Here is a 24,697-nt window from a genome sequence, read left to right on the forward strand (position 1 = left end):
CGTATCAAAAGGCACAATGATTAGGTAGTAAGCGGCATAAGAAATGTAATCTAATTTAAATATATGGTCAATAAACCTTAAATCCAAAAAAGGAAGTCTCAGACATTATTGGTAGAAATGTAAATTGGTATAACCATTGTGGAAAACAGTATGGAGGCTTCTCAAAAAATTGTAAAAGAAATACCATACAATCCAGTAATCCCACTATTATTTATTTACTCAAAGAAAACAGAAACATCTTAATCTCACAAAACAAACTGAGGGTTGCTGGGGGGAGGGGGGTTGGGAGAAGGGGGCTGGGGTTACGGATATTGTGGAGGGTATGTGCTATGGTGAGTGCTGTGAAATGTGTAAACCTGGCGATTCACAGACATGTACCCCTGGGGATAAAAATATATTATATGTTTAAAAAAATAAAATTTATAAAAAAAAAAACAAACCAGAAACATTAATTTGAAAAGATGCATACACTCCGATGTTTATTGCAGCATTATTTACAATAGGCAAGATATGGAAGTGTCCATCAACAGCTGACTGGATAAGGTGTGAGACAGAGCTAGATAGATACATAGATTCACACACATACACACGCACACACACACACAGGAATATTATGCAGCCAAAAAAACAGATGAGATTTTGCCATTTGCGACAACATGGATGAACCTGGAGGGTATTATGTTAAGTGAAATAAGTCAGACTGAAAAAGGCAAATACCATATGATTTCATTCATATATGGAATCTTAAAAAAATGAATAAACAAACAAAAACCAGAATCAACCTTTAAATACAGAGAGCAAACTGATGGGTTGCCAGAGGGAAGAGGGGTGAGAAGAAGGGCAAGATAGGTGAAGGTGAGAGGAAGATACAAACTTCCAGTCATGGAAGGAATAAGTCACAGGAATAATAATAATAATAATAATAAGCACAGCACAGGGAATATAGTCAATAATACTATAATATGCTATATGGTGACATTTGGTACCTGAGCAAAGCATAAGTATAGAAAAGTTGAATCAGTATGTTGTGTACCCAAAACTAATGTAACACTGTATGTCAACTATACTCAAATGAAAAAAAAAATTAAGTTTTTAATCTTATTAGGAAAAGATAACATGTATGTGTTTTAAAACCTTGGTATAAAAATAGGAGAAAATATTAAAAATTCTAGAAGTTTCCTGATGTCTCATATTTCTCAGACTTGGAGCTGAAAAGGCTGGCAACCTGGAAACTACAGACAAAAAAGCCCTAACTTAAGTCTGCTCTCTCAAGCTAAAAGGCTAGGAAAAGAGCGGCCTTGCAAGACAAAAAGCTCTTATTTTTTAATTTTATTTTTAGAGCGGGGAGGGGCAGAGGGAGAAAGAGAATCTTAAGCAGGCTTCATGCATAGCACAGAGCCTAAGGTGGGGCTCAATTTCACAAGGCTGAGATCATGACCTGAGCCAAAATCAAGAGTCAGATACTTAAACAACTGAGCCACTGAGGTGTCCCAAGGCAAAAAACTTTTAGACAAAACCACAATACAACCAAACCCCATAGAAAGATCTGTGGTCCAACATCTATCTAGACGAACAATAGTCCAAGGACAACCTATAAACGTCTACCCTCAACCAGGCAGTAACAAAGTGTCCATGAAGGTAATGTGAGGGGTAGTAATGAGGCACTCCCGTTCCTCCCAGTTAGGGAGGTATCAGTGGAGGCCTACTGGGGAACCAGAACTCCCCCAGATCCCCAGATATTAACAGAAGCCTAGTGGGGAATCTGGACTCCTACTTAACTAGGCATAAAGAGAAGCCATCCTCTATTTCCTCTGCGAAAGCAGTGTCAATAGAAAGCCAGAAAAAATAAAGACCCAAAGCCTTATAATATTAAAATGTCTAGTTTTCAATTAAAAAAAAAATCACTAATCACACAAAGAACCCAGAAGATCTCAAACTGAATGAAAATCGGTAATTGCCAATACCAACAGCACAAACACATTAGAATTATCTGACACACATTTTAAAGCAGCCATGATAAAATTAGTTATTATGCATTTTTTTAAATGTAAAATAGAAAATTTCACCAAAGAAATAGAAAGTTTTACCAAAGAAAATATAAAGAACCAAATGGAAATTTTATAACTGAAAATACATTAACCAAAATAAAAAACTGAGAGCCTTTCCCCTAAGGTCAGGAACATGACAGAGATGCTCACTCTCACCACTATTGTACAACATAGTACTGGAAATCCTAGCCTCAGCAATCAGACAACAAAAAGAAATAAAAGGCATCCAAGTCAACAAGGAAGAAATCAAACTTTTATTCTTCACAAATGACACGAACTTTATGTAGTAAACCCAAAGACTCCACCCCAAAATTGCTACAACTAATATATGAATTCAGCAAATCTGCAGGATATAAAATCAATGTATAAAAATGTGTTGCATTTCTATACACCAATAATGAAGTAGCAGAAAGAAAAGTGAAGGAATTGATCCCATTTACAACTGCACCCAAAACCATAAGATACCTAGGAATAAACCTAACCAAAGAGATAAAAGATCTTTGTTCTGAAAACTATAGAACACTGGTGAAAGAAATTGAAGACAACAGAAAGAAATGGAAAAACATTCCATGCTCATAGATTGCAAGAACAAATACTGTTAAAATGTCTATACTACCCAAAGCAATCTATACATTCACAATGCAATCCCTATCAAAATAACAGCAGCATTTTTCATAGACCTAGAAAAAACAATCCTAAAATTTGTATGAAACCAGAAAAGACCCCGAATAGCCAAAGCAATTGTGAAAAAAGAAACCACAGTGGGAAGCATTACAGTCCCAGACTTCATTCAGGCTGTATTACAAAGCATCAGGGCAGTATGGTACTGCCACAGAAACAGGCACATCATTTAATGAAACAGAATAAAGAACCCAGAAATGGACCCACAACTATACGGTAAATTAATCATTGCAGGAAAGAACATCCAATGGAAAAAAGACAGTCTCTTTAACCAATGGTGTTGAGAAAACTGGACAGCCACGTTCAGAAAAATGAAACTGGACTGCATTCTTATACCATATGCAAACATAAATTTAAAATGGATCAAAGACCTAAATGTGAGACAGGAAAACATCAAAATTCTAGAGGAGAACATAAGCAGCACCTTTTCTGACCTTGGCCCCAACAACTTACTACTAGACACTAACTAGATTACTAACATCATCAGAGACAAGGGAAACAAAAACAACAATGAACCATTAGGACCTCATCAAAATTAAAAGCTTCTGCATGGCAAAGGAAACAGCTAACAAAACTAAAAGGCAGTCTATAGAATGGGAGAAGATATTTGCAAATGATATATTAGATAAAAGGATAGTATCCAGCATCTATAAAGAACTCATCAAAATCAACACCCAGAATATAAATAATCCAGTTAAGAAATGGCCAGAAGATATGAACAGATGTTTCTCCAGAGAAGACATATAAATGGCCAACAGATACATGAAAAAATGGTCAACATCATCAGGGAACCACAAATCAAAACCACAATGAGATACCACCCTACACCAATCAGAATGGCTAAACTAAACAACACAGGAAACAATAGATGTTGGTGAGGATGCAGAGAAAGGTGAATCCTCTTACACTGTTGGTGGGAATGCAAGCTGGTGCAGCCACTCTGGAAACGGTATGGGCATCCTCAAAAAGCTAAAAATATAACTACCCTATGACCTAGCAATTGCACCACTAAGTATTTAGCCAAAGGATACAAAAGTGCTCAAACAGAGCAGTCTTATTGACCATGGCCAAATTATGGAAAGAGCCCAAGTGTTGAATGACTGATGAACGGATAAAGAAGATGTGGCATATATATGTATACAATGGAATATTACTCAGCCATCAAAAAGAATGAAATCTTGTAACAAGATGGATGGAGCTAGAATGTATTTCGCTAAGTGAACTAAGTTAGAGAAAGACAGATGTCATATGATTTCATTCATTTGTGTAATTTAAGAAGCAAAACTGATGAACACAGGGGAAAGGAAGGAAAAATAAGATAAAAACAAAGACAGAGGCAAACCATAAGAGACTGTTAAGAGAACCTCTGGGTTGTTGGTGAGGGGACTGGGGGGGATGGGCTAAATGGCTAATAGGTATTAAAGAGCTTGTTGGGATGAGCACCGGGTGTGATATGTAAGTGATGAATCACTAAATTCTACTCCTGACACCAATACTATATGTTTACTAACCTGAGTTTAAATTAAAAGAGAAAAAATACACAAAGAAAAAAAAAGGATAGGTTCAACAGCAGAATGTATGACACAAGGAAATAACTGTTTAACTGGAATTTAAAACAAAAGAATTTACCTAATCTGAACATTGAACTAAAAAAAAAACCCAAAAAACTGGAGGGAAAAAAAGACATTCCAGGAACTGAGGAAACATAACAAAAGATTTAGCAACCCAGGGGCGCCTGGGTGGCTCAGTGGGCTGGGCCTCTGCCTTCAGCTCGGGTCATGATCTCAGGGTCCTGGGATAGAGAGCCCTGCATCGGGCTCTTTGCTCAGCGGGGACCCTGCTTCCCCCTCTCTCTCTGCCTGCCTCTCTGCCTACTTGTGATCTCCCTCTGTCAAATAAATAAATAAAATTAAAAAAAAAAAAGATTTAGCAACCCTGTCCATTAGAATTCTGGAAGGAAAAGAAACATGAGGTAGGGCTGAAAAAATACTTGAAGAAATAATGGCTGAAAACTTCCCAGATTGACTAAATAAATAAATCTAAAGACTGAAGAAGCTAACCAAACCCCAGAAAGAATAAATCCAAAATTATCAACAAGATACATCATAACCAACTTATGAAACCTAAAGGAAAAGAAAACAAATAAAAGCAATAACAGAGAAATTAACATATATGAAGCAAGCAATTCAAGCAACAGTGGATTCCTTATCATAAGCCACAGAAGTTGTCTAGAAGAAATTAGTACATTTTTCAAGTATTATAAGAAAAGAACTATCATCTCAGAATCCTATACCCAGTGAAATTATCCTTCAGGAATACAGAGGAAACTAGGGCAATTGAAGATGAAGTGAACTAAGAGTTTGTCATCAGCAGACCTATTCTGAAAGGCTGCTTAAGAGAAGTTCTCTAGGATGAAATGAAACAATAAAAGAAGGAACCTTGGGGGCACCTGTGTGGCTAAGCAGGTTAAGCCTCTGCCTTCAGCTCAGGTCATGATCTCAGGGTCCTGGAATCGAGTCCCACATCAGGGTCTCTGCTCAGCAGGGAGCCTGCTTCCCCCTCTCTCTGCCTGCCTACTTGTGATCTCTCTCTCTTTCTCTGTCAAATAACTAAATAAATTCTTAAAAAAAAAAAAAAGGAGCATTGGAAAATCTGGAAGGAAAGGAAGGACTGAATAAGCAAAATATGGGCAAATATAATAGACTTCCCTTCTCCTTCTGAGTTTTATGTTTGACAGTTATGCAAAAATTATATCACTGTCTAATGTGATTCTAAATACATGCAGAAGACATATATATTAGCACAACACTATTATAGAAGGTGGATTAATGAAGGGATAAAAAGGTAAGGTTTCTTTTTCTTTCCTTAAGATTTTATTTATTTGTCAGAGGGAGAGAGACAGAGGACAAGCAAGGGAAGCAGCAGACAGAGGAGAAATAGGCTCCCCACTGAGCAAGGAGCCTGATGTGGGATTTTGAGCCCAGGACCATGGGATCATGATGTGAGCTGAAGCAGCCACTTAAACAACTGGGATACCCAGGTATCCCACAAGGCAAGGTTTCTATACTTCAACTGAATTAGCAAAATGAAAACACCCGTAGACTGTGGTAAGTTATCTATATACAATGTGATAGCTAGAAGGACTAATAAAAAAACTACAAAAAGAGAAATACTCAAAACTATAAATAAACCAAAATGGAGTTTTAAAAAATGTTCAAGTGACCCACAGCAAAGCAGGGGAAAAGAAAACCCAGAGAAATGAAAAAGATATACAAAAACAAACAGTAAACAAAAGAAAATAACAAACTTAAGCCCTAACATATCAATAACTACATTAAATATAAATGGCCTAACTATACCAATTAAAACATAGAACTTGATAAAGTTGATTAAAAAACAAAATCGGGGGGGGGGGGCGGTGGCTGGGTGGCTCAGTGGGTTAAGCCTCTGCCTCTGGCTCAGGTCATGGTCTCAGTGTCCTGGGATTGAGCCCCACATCGGGCTCCCTGCTCAGCAGGGAGCCTGCTTCCCCCTCACTTTCTGCCTACTTGTTTCTCATTCTCTATCAAATAAATAAATAAAGTCTTTAAAAAAATCTAGCTACATGCTATCTACAAAAATCTCATTTCAAATAGAACAATGTAAACAGGACAAAATTAAAAGAATGAAGAAGGACATCATGAATCTAAGGAGAGTAGAGTGCTTATCAGAGAATAGATCTCAGAGCAAAGAAAATTACCAGGTACAGTGAGAGACATTACATAATGATAAAAGAGTTAATCCACTAAGAACACATAACAGTCCTATATTTATATGCACAAAGCAACAGAGCTCCAAAACATATGAGATAAAAATGATAAACAGGAGAAATATATAAATTCACAATAATACCTGAAGACTTTTCTGAATACGAGATACAATTAGATAGAATATTAACAAGGATATAAAGTAACTAAAAAAATGCCATCAACAAGCATCCACATTTATAGAACACCCACACAACAAGAGCAGAATGTCAATACAACCAAACCAGAAAAACAGAAAGCTAAAAGAAAGATCTAAAACAAACTTCTAAATCACTTATGGGTAAAAGAAGAAGTCTCAAGGGAAATTTTTAAAATACATTAAGTTGGAAGAAATGAAAATGTAACTTATCAAAATTTGTGGGACACACTTAAAGCAGTGCTGACAGAAAAACAGCACTAAAAATAGCACTATGTTAGAAAAAAAGTCTCAAATGAATAATCTAAGTTTTTACTTAGTAACCTAAAAAAAGACCAAAATAAATCCAAAGCAAAGAGAAGGAAGGAATTAATAAAGAGATAAAAATGAAAACTATAAAATAATGAAATAAAAGAATGGTCCTTTTTAAAACATCAACAAAACAAACTTCCAGCAAGAAAGACAAAAAAAATGACATGAATTATCAATACTAGGAATAAGGGGCACCTGGGTGGCTCAGTGGGTTAAGCCTCTGCCTTCAGCTCAGGTCATGATCTCAGGGTCCTGGGATCAAGCCCCACATCGGGCTCCCTGCTCAGCGGGGAGCTTGCTTCCCCTCATCCTCTCTGCCTGCCTCTCTGCCTACTTGTGATCTCTGTCTGTCAAATAAATAAAATCTTAAAAAAAAAAATACTAGGAATGAAACAGAAGGTATTACTACAAATACTGAGGACATCAAAGGACATATAGAGAACACTATAAAAAACTTTCCACAAGTATATTGAACAGCTTAGACAAAATGGTTCATTCAATTCCCTGAAAAGCACAAATTTCTACAAATCACTTATATGAATTACATAATATCCCTTAACATAACTATTAAGGAAACTGAATTTATAGTTTTAAAACTCTCAGGGTGCCTAGGAGGCTCAGTTAAGTGTCTGCCTTTGGCTCAGGTCATGATCCCAGGGTCCTGGGATCAAGCCCCACATCAGGCTCCCTGCTCAGCGGGGGGCCTGCTTCTCCCTCTGCCTGCTGTTCCTCCTGCTTGTGCACTCTCTCTCTCTCTCTCTCTGTCAAATAAATAAATAATTTTTAAAAATCTCCCCAAAAGATAGCTCCCGGCTGATAATTTCATAGAAGAATTCTACCAAAAGTCTAAAGAAGAATTAACATTAAATATAACTTCTTTCAGAAAGAGAGGATGGAACACTTATCAATTAATTTTATGAACATAGTATTACTTTGATACAAAAACAGACAAAGATAGTACAAAAGAATAAAAACTGCAGACCAATAACTAATGAATATAGACTCTTTAACAAAATATTAGCCAAAAAATGCGGCAAATACAAAAAGAACTACACAACATGACTAAGTGGGCTTTATTTCAGGAATACATGGCTAATTTAGTTTTTGAAAGCCCATCAGTAATGCACCACATTGTCAGGTTAAAGGAAAAGAAAAATCAAATGATCCTATCAATAAATGCAAAAAAGCGTTTGAAAAAAGTTTCAACACTCATTCATGATTAAAGAAGACTCAGAAAAGGGGCACCTGGATGGCTCAGTGGGTTAAACCTCTGCCTTCGGCTCAGGTCATGATCTCAGGGTCCTGGGATCGAGCCCAGCATCGGGCTCTCTGCTCAGCAGGGAGCCTGCTTCCTCCTCTCTCTCTCTCTCTCTCTCTCTCTCTCTCTGCCTGCCTCTCCACCTGCTTGAGATTGAAATAAATAATATCTTTAAAAAAAAAAAAAAAGACTCAGAAAAGCAGAAATAGAGGGGAACGAAAGTTGATTAAAAAAAAGTCTATAAAACCATAGCTAATATAATAGTTAAAGGACTCACTGTGTTCCCCCCTTAGATCAAGAACAAGCCAATGACATCCATTATCATTCATATTTACCATAGTTGTAGATACTGTAGCTAATGCAAAAGAAAAATTAAAGGCATACATGTAAAAAAAAAAAAGAAAGAAAGAAAAACAAAAAACTCTCCTTATTTGCAGATCCATGACTATGTAGAAAATTCCAAAGAACCTTCAAGGCAAATCCTAAAACTAGTAAGATCATTGTCATATGATACAGAATGAACACAGTATCAACACAGACACCAAAATTTTAAAAATACCAACTGCAATCACTCAAAAACACTAAATACGCAGCTGATGATCTAACAAATAATGTACAAGAATTTTATGCTTAAAACTATGTAACATGGATGAAAGAAATCAAATTTCTAAATAAAATGGAGAAACATATCATGTTCCTGAATTGGAAGACAACACAGTAAAGATATCAATTTTTCTCAAATTTATATATAGGTTAACACAATTCCTATCAAAATCCCTGTAAGATATTTTGTAGATAGAGAAGATTATTCTAAAATTTATAAGGAAAGGCAAGGGAACTATTTTAGTTAAAACATTTTTAAAAAATAATAAAATGGGAGGAGATCAAAATACCCAATTTCAAAATGTATTATAAGGGTACAGGAATCAACAGTATGGAATTGGCAAAGGAAAAGACACACAGATACATGGAACATAACAGAGAACGCAGAAAGAGACCCACAAAATTATTCCCAACCAACAAAGGTACAGAGGAAGGAAAGACTTTTCAATAAATGGTGCTAGAGCAACTGGGCATTTATTAACCTTGATCTAAATCTCACACCTCATACAAAATTAACTGAAACTGTACAAGGACTTACATATAAACTGTCAAAGTATAAAACTTTAAGAAAAAAAAAAAAAAAAAGGAGAAAATCTTCACAATCTCGGGTTAGGCAACAAATTCTTATACTTGACCCCTAAAGCAACATCCACAAAAAGAAAACTGATTAACTAGAAATCATTAAAATTTAAAAGTCTGCAGATTAACTAGAAATCATTAAAATTTAAAAGTCTGCAAAAGACCCTGTTAAGATGATGAAAATACAAGAAAGAAAAACTTTATTTCCAAATTACATACCCAACAAAGGACTAGTATCCAAATATAAAGAACTCTCAAAACTCAACAATGGAAAACAGAGAGTCCATTAAAGAATGGGTAAAAGACACAAACAGACTGAAGAGGATATACCTGTAGAAAGCAAACACATAAAAAAGTATGTTTAGCCACTGGAGAGATGCAAATTAAAACTCCAATGGGAAAACAATACTATCAAGAATGGTGAAAATAAAAAATAGTAGTAACACTAAATGCTGGTGAGGTCAAGGAGAAACTAGATCACTCAGATATTGCTAGTGAGGGGTTAAATTAATAAAATCACTCTTAAAATTTGGCAGTTTACTAAAAAATTAAACATGCAGCTACCATACAACAACTGTATCCTTGGACATTTATCCCAGAGGAATAAAAACTTATTTATATACAAAAACCTGGACATCAACGTTTAAAGCATTTATAATAGAAAAAAATTAGTTTCCTTTAACCAATGAATCATTAAAATGTGGTATATTCCTACCATGGAATCAACAAAAAGGAATGCCACAACTTAAACAGATCTCCAGCAAGTTATGCTAAGTGCAAAAAAAAAAAAAATCTCAAAGGGTTACATACTGTATATTACATTCAAATAGCATTTGTGATTTAACATAATTATAGAAATGGAGAAAAAGAAGTTAGTGGTGGGAGGAATTAAAGAAGGGGTAGGGCAAGAGAAAAGTGGGTATTGTTATAAAAGGTAACATGAGGACTTCTGATTTCTGGTCAGGTGGATAAGGGGCTTGGAAGTTGTCACTCCAACCTAACAACAAGTAAAAAGCCAAACAACCGAAAAATTGACAGCTTTCTTAGATCCAACAGAAGTGAGATCCCAGGACAAAACCCAAAATTTGGAGAGAGAGGAGAATACAAAGAATTACAACTTACTATGGCAGAAAACCAAGAGCTGAAACCTCTGCAGGAACTGGTACCAACAAAGGAAAATCTGAGCTATAACTGAAAACTGCTGGAGGACCAGTGTGAAGAACCCTGAGAGTTAAAAATGCCAGCTGAGGCCAGTCACAAGGGAGTTCCCAAATTTTACTGGTTTTAGCTCCAGGAGCTCTAACAGCTCTCACAGTGAAGACTATAGAAAAATCCCCTCATGCTTCAGGTAAGGGAGTGAAACTGACCATTTTGAAATATGACACAATTTTGTTCTTATTATAACAGGATTAGTCCTCAAGAAAACTACTTTACCAGAGCTTCATCTACCGGGGTTTTATCAGAGTCTAACGGATTTAGGGACTTAGGGGAAAGGAAATAGCAAAATCCAGCCTGCTCTAGCAATTCTACCCCACCTCAGGGGGAGAAAAACTGGGAAGCACTTATGAAATTCACTGCCCAGGGACACAATCTCACCAAAATACTGATATTGAATCATACAACTATGTAACACTTCCCCTTCCTGAACATCTTAGGATGTATTAAAGGGACACTTACAGCAGTCACTTTTACATGGTACAGCATGTCCAGATAACAAGAAAAACTCATAAGGCATGCTGAAAGGCAAAAATCCACAGTTTGAAAAGACAGAATAAGCATCAGAATCAGACTCAAATATGGTAGGAATGTTGGAATATGGATGCCTCTGTGTGTGCGTGTGTGTACATATGCATGTTTATGTATGCTTATGCGTAAGTGAAATGAATGACAGGAATGATACAAGGGAATACACGACAAGAGAAAGAAATCCACAGTATGTTGTTATAGTAGTCCCCCTTTTCTGGGGGGCATGAGTTCCAAGACCCCTGGACCTAAAACCATGGACATTACCAAACCATTTATACACTATGTCTTTTCCTATACATACATACCTATGATAAAGTTTAATTTATAAGTTAGGCACAGTAAGAGATTAACAATAACTAATAATAAAATAGATTATAACAATATAATAAAAGTTATGTGAATGTGGTTTCTCTCAAAATGTCTTACTGTACTGTGCTTACCCTTCTTATGATTACAATGTAAGATGGTAAAATGTCTACAGAATGAGATGAAGTGAGGTGAATGAAACAGGCATTGTGACCTTACGTAGCATTAGGCTAATAACAATTCTGACAATACTCTGGAAGGAGGATCATCTGCTTCTATACTATGGTTAACTGTGGCTAACTGAAACCACAGAAAATGAAAGCACAGATAAAGTAGGTCTACTGTATTATAAGACATTCACACTTCATGTAAAGCTATATAGTGTAATTTCAAAGTGGATTTAGATAGTTGTAAATGTATATTGCAAACTGTAGGGCAACAACTAAAAAAATAAAAAAAGGGGGCACCTGGGTGGCTCAGTGGGTTAAAGCCTCTGCCTTCAGCTCAGGTCACGATCCCAGGGTTTTGGGATCGAGTCCTGCATCAGGCTCTCTGCTCCGCGGGGAGCCTGCTTCTTCCTCTTCTCTGCCTGCCTCTCTGCCTGCTTGTGATCTCTGTCTGTCAAATAAAATAAAATCTTTAAAAAATAAATAAATAAATAAATAAAGAAGTACAATTGATATGCTAAGAAAGAATGGAAAGTAGAAGCATATAAAATGTCCAATTAAAACCAAAAAAGCGGGGTGCCTGGGTGGCTCAGTGGGTTGAGCCTCTGCCTTCTGCTCAGGTCATGATCCCAGGGTCCTGGGATCAAGCCCCGCATCGGGCTCTCTGCTTGGCGGGGGGAGCCTGTTTCCCCCTCCCCCTCTGCCTGCCTCTCTGCCTACTTGTGATCTCTTTCTCTGTCAAATAAATAAATGAAATCTTTAAAAAAAAAAATAAAAACACAAAAGGCAGGAGAAGAGAGAACAAAATAGGAACAAAGAACAATTGTCAATGAATAAAAAATAGTAAAAATATGGTATGTATTAATCCAACAATATCAATAATCACTTTCAATACCAATAGTCAAAATACACCGATTGAGACTATTAGAATGAATCAAAATAAAAGACCCACTATATATTGTCCATAAGAAACCCACTTATTTTTTTTTTTTTTTAAAGATTCTATTTATTTATTTGACAGAGAGAGATCACAAGTAGACGGAGAGGCAGGCAGAGAGAGAGAGAGAGAGGAGGAAGCAGGCCTCCCGCCGAGCAGAGAGCCCGACGCGGGACTCAATCCCAGGACCCTGAGACCACGACCCGAGCCGAAGGGAGCGGCCCAACCCACTGAGCCACCCAGGCGCCCCAAGAAACCCACTTATTAAATATAAAGATAAATACAGATTAAAAGTAAATGGACAGAAATATATACCATGCTAACACTAACCAAAAGAAAGCTAGAATAACTATATTAATTTCAGACAAAACAGACTTCAGAGAAGGAAAGTTACCAAGGAAAAAAGAACACTAAATAATGATAGTCAATTCTCCAAGAATACATAATACCTTGAATACAGTAAATATTTTTTGGATACAACACCAAAGGCACGGTCCACAAAAAATAACTGAGAAGCTGGGCTTCTTTAAAATTAAAAACTACTCTGTCAAACAAGAGAAAAAAGCCACAGATTGGGAGGAGAAAATATTTACAAAGACACATCTGATAAAGAACTGTTACTCAAAATACATTAAGAATTCTAAAAAGCCAACAGTAAGAAAACAACCCAATTAAAAAATGGGCAAAGAACCTGGAAACCTCACCAAAGAAAATATACAGATGACAAATAGGTATATGAAAAGATACTAAATGGTATGTCATTAGGGAACTGAAAATTTAACCAACCAGATTTGACTATGTACCAATTAGAATAGCCAAAACACAAAACACTGACAACACCAAATGCTGATGAGGAAGTGGAGCAAAAGAAATTCTCATTCACTGCTCCTAGAAATTTAAAATGGCGTAGCCACTTTGGAAGGCAGCTTATAGTTTTACAAAGAACTAAACATATCTTACCGTATCTAATAGTTGTGCTCCTTGGTATTTACCCAAAGGAGTCAAAAACTAATGTCCATACAAAAACCTACACATGAATGTTTACAGCATCTTTATTCATACTTGCCAAAACTTGGAAGCAATCAAGATGTCCTTCAATAGGTGAATGGATAGATAAACTGTGGTACATCTAGATGATGGAATATTATTCAGCACTGAAAAGAAATGAGCTATCAAACCATGAAAAGACATGGAGGAATCTTAAATGCATATTGTTAAGTGAAAGAAGCCAATCTGAAAAGGCTATATATTGCATAACTCTAAGCTATATGATACTTGTAAAAGGAAAAGCTATCACATTATGTAAAAGACAAAGCGTAAAAGGATTAGTAGTTTACAGGAGTTAGGAGGGAAGTGTGACTAGGCAGGCACAGAGGATTTTTAGGGCAAACTATTATTAATAACAAATTATTCTGCATTATATTATATTTGGTGGTTATACACCATTACATTTTTGTCAAAATTCATAGAATATAAAACACCAAGAGTGAATCCTAAGGTATGTAAACTATGGACTTGGAGTGAAATGACAGATCAATGTAGGTTCATCAATTGTAACAAATTATAGCAATTTGTACCAAATTCTGGTGGAAGAAGCTGAAGTGTGGAAGTCAGTAAATATGTGGGGTCAGAGAGTATATGGGAAATCTCTGTGTTCAATTTTGTTGTGAATCTAAATTTGCTCTAAAAAATGAAAGTCTGTATACACAAAAAAAAAGCAACATGAGGAATCTGGTGATTGAACTGTTGTTATTTTGATTATATTAATATTATGGTTGTGATATTGTACTAGTTTTGTAAGAGGTTACCACTGGGGGTAAAGTGGGTTAGGGAGACAAGTGATTTCTCTGTATTAGTTCTTAATACTACAAGTGAATCTAAAATTATCTCAAAATAAAAAGCTTAGTTTTAAACAGTACATACAATCAGACAAGTACTAAAATTAAAATATTAGAAATCCATAAATAAATGCTGAATAAACAAACGGGACAGTGGCAAGAATGCTACTTTTCACTAGAAACGTAGATGTAGGCTGGCAGTACAGAATACAGAATACAGAGTAGGATGCAGAGTATACTTTTACAGGTAAAAATAAATGATAAATTTTCTAAAGGAAAATGAAAAGAGTATTTGGAAGGAGGATAAAAGAAAATTTCACTCAGTTTCTGAGCCTAGCCTTTTGTGGCTGAAAGTAAGCCAACCATTTTCAGAAACAATAATACAAATAGCAAAATTAAATTGTAAAAAGAAGACAGCAACATTACAAGATCTGATAATCCATATGACTTTGTTTAGTGAGACGCGTATTAAGACCAAAAAATACAAAATTATATTTGGCGGAGAGCACATGCACATGTATGCATACATGCTCATGTGCTTACTTGTGCACCACAGAGACAAAATATTTGGGACAACACCTAAAGAAAGATATTTTTCCTTAACTTTAACCATCACGCTACATAATGATCACATGACTCAATTAATACTACTTAATCATCAGTACTACACTAAGAGATTTAGCTGTGTGCTTTCTGAATTCCACAGGACCAAGATTACACTACCTAAGCATAAATTTGTTTCTCTCAGTTAAGTAAATGAAAGCTGTAACAGGATTTAACTAGGGAAATAAAATTTTACAAAACTATTACAGCCCAAGCACAAACGATTACATACTCATGACATTAAATTTAAATTGACTGAACCTTACATGAATAGGTAACGCGCATGGTTCATTTTATAAGATGCTGGAATAATTTTTCTGCTTTGATTAGGCTATTGTAAATCATTGTCCAATTTACTTAGTGTACATTTACTGGCATTAAAATAAGAAATCTTTAATTTCTACTACCTTCAGTAAAATATGGAAATTCCTAAGTAAAATAAGGGGGGGGACAGTGGTTTTAACAATGACCAAATAGAGTGATACTTATTTTACAATTTTGAAACTCAAAAAACAATGTATATTAAATCAAACCTAGGGCTCTGAGAAATATTTATAAAAGGAGAAAGTAGTGAATAAAGCAAAGGCAGAAAATCCTGTAATATAAACAGAACAAAGGAAAATAAACCTGTAAAAGAACAAGATCAAGACAATACTATTCAGTATTAATACTAAAAGATAGACTACTATTAGGGGTGCCTGAGTGGCTCAGTGGGTTAAAGCCTCTGTCTTCAGCTCAGGTCATGATCCCAGGGTCCTGGGATCGAGCCCTGCACCAGGCTCTCTGCTCCGTGGGAGCCTGCTTCCTCCTCTCTCTCTGCCTGCCTCTCTGCCTACTTGTGATCTCTTGTCTGTCAAATAAATAAATAAAATCTTAAAAAGAAAAAAAAAAAGACTACTATTAATCAATTACCTGTGTTCCCGCATCTAGCTGTCTTAGAGACCAATATATAAATTTTACAAAAGGCTCATGAAGTTTGGTATTCACAAAAGGCATCCACTGTAGCTGCTCTGTCATCACAGGCAAAAGCTAAAGATAAAATGGCAGAAGTTATAAATGCACAGTAATGTTAGATGGTGAAAGTCAATTACCACAATTGCCCCCAAATTTCTTTCTTCAAAAGAAAAAAGTTCTGTAATAAAAATCCTCACTTTGAAACCAAATGCAACACAATACAGAAATATATATTTGTAATTTTAAATATGTACATCCTTTAACCCAGCACATTAGCCATCAAAGATTTTAAGGGAATGAAGCTGTATAGACATTCCCTGGACTTCAAATGGACAAATAAATTTATAATACATATATAACCATAAAAATGGTAAGAGAATCTGTATTTAGGTGATAAAAGGTTACCAAAGGGCAAATGTAATCAGATCCCATTTATATAAAATATCTGTATGAATTTATATTGAAAGATATATGAAAGAACGTTTTTTAAAAACACTCTGAGAGCTCTGCCTTCAGCCTGAAGTCTGCTTGAGATTCTCTCTTCCTCTCATACTGCCCCTCCTCCCCACCCTTACCCCTGCTCACAAAGGTGGGTGCACTTGAGCTGTCTACAATGAATAAAAAATAAAGATACTAATAATAAAAATTTAGGAATTGAGGTAATACTTTACTCTTAATATGTCTGTCTTGCACAAATATCATAATAATTAAAGTCAATTGGAAATATAATCAACTGTTTAAAAAAGATGTCTATGAAAAAACACCACCTCAAAAGTATATCATTTTGCTAAAAGATTTTAAGACCATAAAGATATTCTAAGCCTTTGATGGAATACTACTACTTCTGGTATATTAGCCTAAGAAAAACACCTAAAATACACCCCTCCAAAAGCACAAGTACAAAAATACTTTAAGTCACATTCTTTGCAAAACAAAAATGCAGAGGTAACTTAATTACCTAGCAATAAGGAAATGGTTAAGTCATGTATATATCCACTCAGGGAACTAAAGATTGTGAACAAGAAAAATATTAATGATAAATTAAGCAAAAACAATAAAAGCTAGGATACAAAATCATATGTAATTTGATCAATAGGTATGGAAATAAAAACACGAGTTTGGAAGGATGTATCGGACCTTTCATAGTACAATCTAGGGACTTCTGACCACTTCCTCCTTTAGAAATACTGGCTTCTCTGACACCAATTTCTCCTACTTTTCCTTCTACTTCTCTAGTCACTATCTGTCTCTATGGTTGGCTCACTGTCACTCACCTGGTCATAAAATGTTGGGATTCTTCAAATTTAGTATTAACTCATACAGACTGATTCCCATATTTACATATCTTTATGCATCCCTTTACTTATCTCTTTATATCTCTCTTCCCTGAGCTCTGGTCCCTTATATCAAAACCTAACAGACACATCCATTTTGGTATCACAAACTGAGCTTGTCCAGAATTTATCAGATGAAGGAGGCTCAAACCCAGATCTACTCCAGCATTTATTTTAAGTGAATGCTACTTACATTCACCCAGTTTTACAACAGTTAGAAACCTGGGAGCCAAACTGGACACAACAATTTATATACCAGATCCATTACAAAGTCTCATCTATTTTACCTCAACAGTCTACTCCTGATTCCATAACCACGATTCTAACAAAAATTACTACCTTCTTTCACCCAAACTACTTAGGAGTTTCCTAAATGTTCAGCATCTGCTCTGGCATCTTCAAACCTATTTCCATGTAGCAGCCAACAGGATCCTTTTAAAGCATAAACCTGATGCTATTTTCTCCTTAAAGGTCTTCACTGGTTTCCTACTAATTATCATTTTCTGGAATGAAATTTCAAGCAAAATTGAAAAATTAGAGATACCTCAAGTTGAAAAATGTCTAACCTGTACTTTTGTGGGTGAATGGAATGTAGCAACTACTTAATCTCTCTTAAGGCCATAACTCCAGTAAAACATTATATACTTAATCCCTCTCACCCTATATTTTAATATGAGATTTCAAACTGGGGAAGAGGGCACCTGGGTGGTTCAGTTAAGCGTCTCCCTCCCTCCAGCTCAGGTCATGATCCCAGGGTCTTGGAATCGAGCCCTGAGTTGGGCTCCCTGGTCAGCAGGAAGCCTGCTTCTCCCTCTTCCTCCTGCTCCCCCTGCTTGCGTGCAGGCGCTCTCCCTACCAAATAAATAAAAATCTTTAAAACTGAATCAAAGTGATTTAGGGTGCCTGGCTGGCTCAGTCAGTAGAACACATGGTCCTTGATCTTGGGATTGTGAGTTCAAGTACCTAGCTGGGAGGAGGGAAGAGGGGGAAGAAGAAGAAGAAAGAAGGAAGAAGGACGAGGAGGAGAAGGAGAATGAGAACTTTGTCATACAGGTTACATAACACTAAAAGGAAGCATGCAAAAAAATTAAGAATGTGAGATACTCAACTGAGCCTGACTCTCCGACAAGTTATCTGTACAAAAAATGGGAGGCAAGAAGGATGGTGGAGGAAGTGAAGTATCCCAAGTTTAAAGACACTTAGGAGACATTAAGACTAAGAGAACCACAAAGGGATGGTTATAGTTTGTTTTTGTTGTGGTGAATTTACTGTTAATAATTTTAAAATTCACACACCATAAACTTCCCCTATTTAAAGTGTACAATTAAGTGATTTTTAGTATATTCACACAATTGTTAAATCATCATCACAGTTAGTTTTAGAACATTTTTATCACCTACTCCCCCAAACCCCTAACATTAGCAGTCACCTCAATATTTTCCCCAACTATTCCAGCCTGAGGCAACCACTAATCTGCCTTCCTATATACGTTTACCTTTTCTGGATTTTTCATATAAATGTAATCATACAATATGTGGTCTCTTGTGACTTGCTTCTTTCACTGCCAATATCTTCAAAGTTCATTCATGCTGTAGTATGCATCAAATATATCATTCCTTTTTACCACCAAATGCTACTCCACTGTATATACAGACCGTCTTATTTATCTATTTGTCCACTGATGAACATTTGGGTTGTTTCCACTTTTTGGCTATTATGAATCATGCTGCTATGAACATTCATGTATAAATTTCTCTGTGCACATATGCCTTCATTTCTCCTACCTAGGAGTATAATTGCTGACTTATATAGTAAATCAATGTTAAATCTTTTCAGGAAATGCCAGACCATTTTCCAAATGTACTACACAGTTTTACATTTTCACCAGCAGTGTATGAGTTTCAATTTCTTCATTCACATTTTGGCTACAATTAAGATTATTATTCTTTTCTAATCTTAGCCATACTAGTGGGTAGGATATATCAACATGGTTTTGATTTGCATTTCCCAAATTAGTAATATTGAACATAATTTCATGTGCTAATTGACCATTTGTATATGATTTTTAGAGAAATGTCTAATCAGATCCATAGTGCATTTTTAATTGGGCTTTCTTTTTATCACTGAGTTATAAGGCTTTTTAAAAAATATTTCAGATGGAAGCCCCTTATCAGATATGTGATTTGAAAATGTGATTTGAATGAATAAAGAGCATAATGGTTATGTTAATATACAATGGAATATTACCCAGCCATAAAAAAGAATGGGATCTTGCCATTTGCAACAACATGGATGACCCCGAGGGGTCCATTTCATTTATATGACCTCATTTCTTTGTGGAATCCAAAAAATAAAGGAATAAACAAATGAATGAACAAATGGACAGACCCTTATGTACAGACAACAAATGGTGATTGCCAGAAAGGAGGTGGGCTGGAGAATGAGTGAAATAAAAAAAGGGATTAAGCAGTATAAACTTCCAGTTAGAAAATAAATAAGTCACAGGGATGAAAACACAGTATAGAGAATACAGTCAATAATACTGTAATAACATACAGATGGAGACTACACTTATGGTGAGTACTGAGTAATGTATAGAACTGTTTGGTCAAAATGCTGCACTATCTAAAACTAGTAATACTGAACAATAATTATACTTTAAAAACAATACGAGCAACTATATAATCTATTTCAACACGAAGAATTTTCTACACACAAAAAAGAATTTTCAGGTATCTCCCATAAATGCTCAATTCACAAAAATTTATTTGAGCTCCTAAAACCTACAAAGGAAAACAGGTCACAGAGAGGGAATTAAGATAATATCCCGTCTCTGAGAATCTTTCAGCTTCCTACGAAAGAGGAAAAAGACAAAGATGAACATAGGGAACAGTCTAATTCTGTATTTTTAAAAAACCTGATTTTTAAAAAACCAAACGTATTTTATTGTGAAACCCTTCAAAATTAGAGCCATTAAAGGCAGGCCAAGACGGGGATGTTATCTACTATCACCTCTATTATTTACCTTCTTCTGGAAGGAATGACTACATAAAGCAATAGAAAACCCCTGTCTTTTATATATATGAACTTGAAAAATTGATGAGAAAATGGAATAAAATGTGTGACATTGAAAAGCAGACAATATTTTCATTAATTCTAAATAATGTGCACTTAACTAGAAAACATAAGAAAAACATTTTTTTTAAATTATCAGAACTAATGATTTCAGTGAATTGTCCAGTTGCTAAAAATATAAAAATCTTCCAAATACTAACAATATCCAATTTTAGAGATGGTAAAAAAGTCATATTCATAATGCCAAAAAAATTTCCAAACCTAGTAAACTAAATAAAAAAGAAAACATGCAAAATACACATGTATAAAAATATACACTTCATTTAAGAACATGAAAAACTATATAAAATGAGGGATGGGAAAATTTATTATAAAGATATCAATTCTTAATTAATCCAAAAATTAAATGCAGTAACAAGAAAATATAAAAAGCCTTTTAAAAATTATATTAAAATGAGTATTTTAGACAATTACAAATTTCTTCTAAGAATAACCAGAAACTTCCCTGCCCATGTATAAGCATATATTAAAGTCAGAATTAATCAGAACACTGCGGTAGTAGTACAGGAACATACAAATAAATGGAACAGAATAGTAACTAAAAAAAAATAGACCCAACTTCATAAATACATTTCATATACAATATGTATCTCACACACATTTCAAATCAATGGGTAAAACAGGAGTTACTCCACAAGGACAACTTGCTTACCATTTAAAAAATGAAAGTGTAAAAAAAAAAAAAAAAGAAAGAAAGAAAGTGTATCTCTACTATTACATCAAAATATATCATAGATAAATTAAACGTTTCAAAGTTAGCCATGAAAAAATAAAAAGCCTAGAAACAAAAAATACAAAGATAAAGATTTTCCAAATGTCGGGGCAAGAGAAGTAAGTCTACTTTAACACTGATATGGTGGTAGAAATAAAAGAAATGGTATGAGTTCAACTACATAAAAATGTAAAACTTTTATATAACATAGACTACTATTATGGAATCTCCAGGCACAGTGAACAAAAAAATAATCTTGAAAAAGAACAAAGTTGAAGGTCTCACATTTCCTAATTTCAAACTTGCTACAAAGCTACAAGTAATTAAAAGAGTATGGTATTTGCATAAAGAAAAATATACAGACCAATGGAACAGAGAGCCCAGAAATAGGACCTCACAGACATGGTGAAATGATGTTTGTCAAGGATGCCAAAATTACTCAATGGGGAAAAAGATGATCTCTTCAATAAATGGTGATGGGAAAACAAGATATCCACATGTGAAAAATGAAGTTAGACCCTTATCCTGTACCAGAGACAAAAAACTGAAAACTAAATGAAGGAAAGACTTAAATATAACTAAAACCAAATAATTTATAGAAGCATTACTTGGCTTATGGTCTTTTTACTCCATCTTCAAAGCCAGCGAGCATGGGCTGAGTCTCTGACCTGCTTTTTTGCTCTTTTGTCTGGTTAAAAGCTCACAGGATTACTGGGCCTACCCAGACCATTCTGGTCAATCTCTAGTGGAAGGTCAGCTGATTAGCAGCTGTACTCACTTCTGCCACAGAACATAAAATACGGGGATTAGGATATGAACATCTTTGAAGGCCATTATTCTGCCAAGCAGAAAATGCATTTAGAAGAAACATTTTAGGTAAGTGTGGAAACTGGAAATAATTTTCTAAAATGGAACCCTGGCCAATATTTAGCAATTACAAAATTATTTCTGAAAACATTAAACCAAATGTTAAATGTCTACTCTTAGAAGTTTTAATATATTTCTTGCAGAATATAATTGTCAACCTCTAATGACCACATACACTAACTAGAAATCATGAGTACCAATATCCAAATTAATGTCTGTAACTTAAGAAAATGGTTACTTCCTTTTGTTAATGAGAAGCCCTTTGCAAATACTTTCTATCCCTTCATGACAAAAAACAAAACAAAATTATTTTAGTGGAATTTGAGTCTTAAAATAATGTGTTTTCAGGAATTCTATCACTGATCATCTGCCTAACTAGTATAAAATTATTGTTGCTATTTTTAGAGTTAAGTTCTTAACTTCTAGTCTCTATTTTTAAAAAGAAATTTCAAATAAAAGTATGAATTAATTTTAATTAAGTCTGGAATGAATCTTTTTAGAACTATTGGTATGGTCAATTTTCTACCAAAAAGACTTTCAATATTTTTTCCTCTTATAACACATACATCAGGCTTTCTAGTAGTAATCTTCATGAATCATATATATCAAACCAAAAAACAAACCTTTACACACTTCTCCTGAATATCATTTCTCTGAGAAGCAAATCTGAGTAGCGGCTTTTCACCATCCATTCCAGATTCTTCACTTTTTATTTTACTAAGGTGATGATCTGAAATCCAATCCATGAAGACAGTTAAAAGTTCATAAACTTGTGCATTAAGTGGTACCTATAGGTAAAAAAGTAAATCAAACATTTATTTCCATCCATAACCTCAAAATTTTAAGAGCAAGTTTTAAATTTAGGGATCACAGAATAATTTACCTAATGGTCACTATAATATGCACTGAATGAAAAAGCTTCCCCGAACAAAGGAAATTCCAAATCAAACATCTCCACTTAATATAAGAAACATGTTAAAGGATGGCTGAGAGAAGGAGAAAACCCATCTTAAAAAGGAAATTGAGGACTGACTGGGTGGCTCAGTTGGTTAGGCATCTGATTCTTGATCTTAGCTCAGGTCTTGATCAGGGTTGTGAGTTCAAGCGCTGTACTGGACTCCATCAAGAGTGTGGAGCCTACTTGGAAGGAAGGAAGGAAGGAAGGAAGGAAGGAAGGGAGGGAGGGAGGGAGGGAGGGAGGAAGGAAGGAAGGAAGGAAGGAAAAATGGGAAAGGAAACTGAAGGATGCCTGAATGGCTTTGTCTGTTAAGCATCTGCCTTCAGGGTCCTGGGATCAAGCCCCACGTCAGGCTCCCTGCTCAGCAGAGAGCCTGCTTCTCCCTCTGAATGCTGCTCCTGCTGTGCTCTCTCTAAAAAATAAATAAAATCTTAAAAAAAAAAAAAAAAAAAAAAAGGAAATTCAAAAAACCAAGACTTATTGCCAAAAAAAAAAAGAATTTTCATAAAAATTCTTTTTCCAAGTTTGAAACACAGAAAAGTAAAATTGGCCTTAACTCAGGAGCAAAAACCATCATAACGAAGATTTTAACAAGTTTAAAGGTTTAGAAAGTTAAACAATTTCATATTCAATACACAACTTCATATTTTCTTCTTCCCAAAGAAGTTTTTTTTTTCTTTTTCTTTATAACATTCTATAAACAGAATATGAAACTTTTCCTGGAAATCCTGTTCTCTCAGAGTCCATCAAAATGTGAGGTGAAGAATAAGAAAAAAATTCCATAAAAATATATAAATTCAATTACACTGATTTAGTACTCCTTCAAATAACTTTTAGTCAATTTCATTCTACATTTATCACACATCTACCTTAAACAGGGAACTATGCTAGACTTAGTTTCTAAGAAATCTGAAAAGACAGAACTATAAAAGCAAATAAACAAAAAGGTAACATTAACCAGACAGCAATCCATAAAATCAAAATCAGATTATTAAAAACAGAGTTGCATTACTCTGGACAAGGATAATATTTTAATTTATAATTTATATTAAATTTAACTGACATATATTATTAGTTTCAGAGGTAGAATTCAATGACTCCTAAGTAATATGCCATTGTAACTACATACCACATCTGCTTTATCCATTCTTCTGCTGATGGACATCTAGACTCCTTCCACAGTTTGGCTATTGTGGACATTGCTGCTATGAACATTGGGGTGCATGTGCCCCTTCAAATCACTATTTTTGCATCCTTTGGATCAATACCTAAAAAGTGCAATTGCCAAGTCATAGGGCAGCTCTATTTTTAATTTTTTGAGGAACTGCCATACTGTTTTCCAGAGTGGGTGCACCAGCTTGCATTCCTACCAACAGTGCAAGAGGCTTCTCCTTTTCTCTGTATCCTCGCCAACATCTTTTGTTTCCTAACTTGTTCATTTTAGCCATTCTGACTGGCGTGAGGTGGTATCTCATTGTGGTTTTGATTTCTATTTCCCTGGTGCTGAGTGATGTTGAGCCATTTTTTTCATGTGTCTGATGGCCATTTGTATGTTTTCTTTGGAAAAATGTCTGTTCATGTCTTCTGCCCATTTCTTGACTGGATTTTTGGTTTTTTGGGTACTGAGCTTGGTAAGTTCTTTCTAGATTTTGGACACTAGCCCTTTACCTGATAGGCCTTTTGCAAATATCTTCTCCCATTCTGTAGACTGACTTTT

The 24,697-nt window shown here is 35.1% G+C and overlaps 1 protein-coding gene across 5 annotated transcripts in view; it reads right to left on the minus strand.

Annotated features, from left to right (window-relative positions):
* The window catches only part of LOC111155879 (coiled-coil domain containing 138), a 107,572-nt gene that overhangs the window by 47,905 nt on the left and 34,970 nt on the right, over window positions 1–24,697 (minus strand). For all 5 annotated transcript variants that reach the window (XM_022516328.1, XM_022516330.1, XM_022516329.1 and 2 more), the window contains exons 10-11: window positions 22,646–22,810; window positions 15,933–16,049 (exon numbers count right to left, since the gene is read on the minus strand). In XM_022516328.1, coding sequence (XP_022372036.1) covers window positions 15,933–16,049; window positions 22,646–22,810 — 282 coding nt within the window. The remainder of the gene's footprint in view (window positions 1–15,932; window positions 16,050–22,645; window positions 22,811–24,697) is intronic.

The sequence above is a fragment of the Enhydra lutris genome, unplaced genomic scaffold, assembly GCF_002288905.1.
Source record: "Enhydra lutris kenyoni isolate GAN:26980312 unplaced genomic scaffold, ASM228890v2 scaffoldscaffold44, whole genome shotgun sequence".
Taxonomy (NCBI): domain Eukaryota; kingdom Metazoa; phylum Chordata; class Mammalia; order Carnivora; family Mustelidae; genus Enhydra; species Enhydra lutris.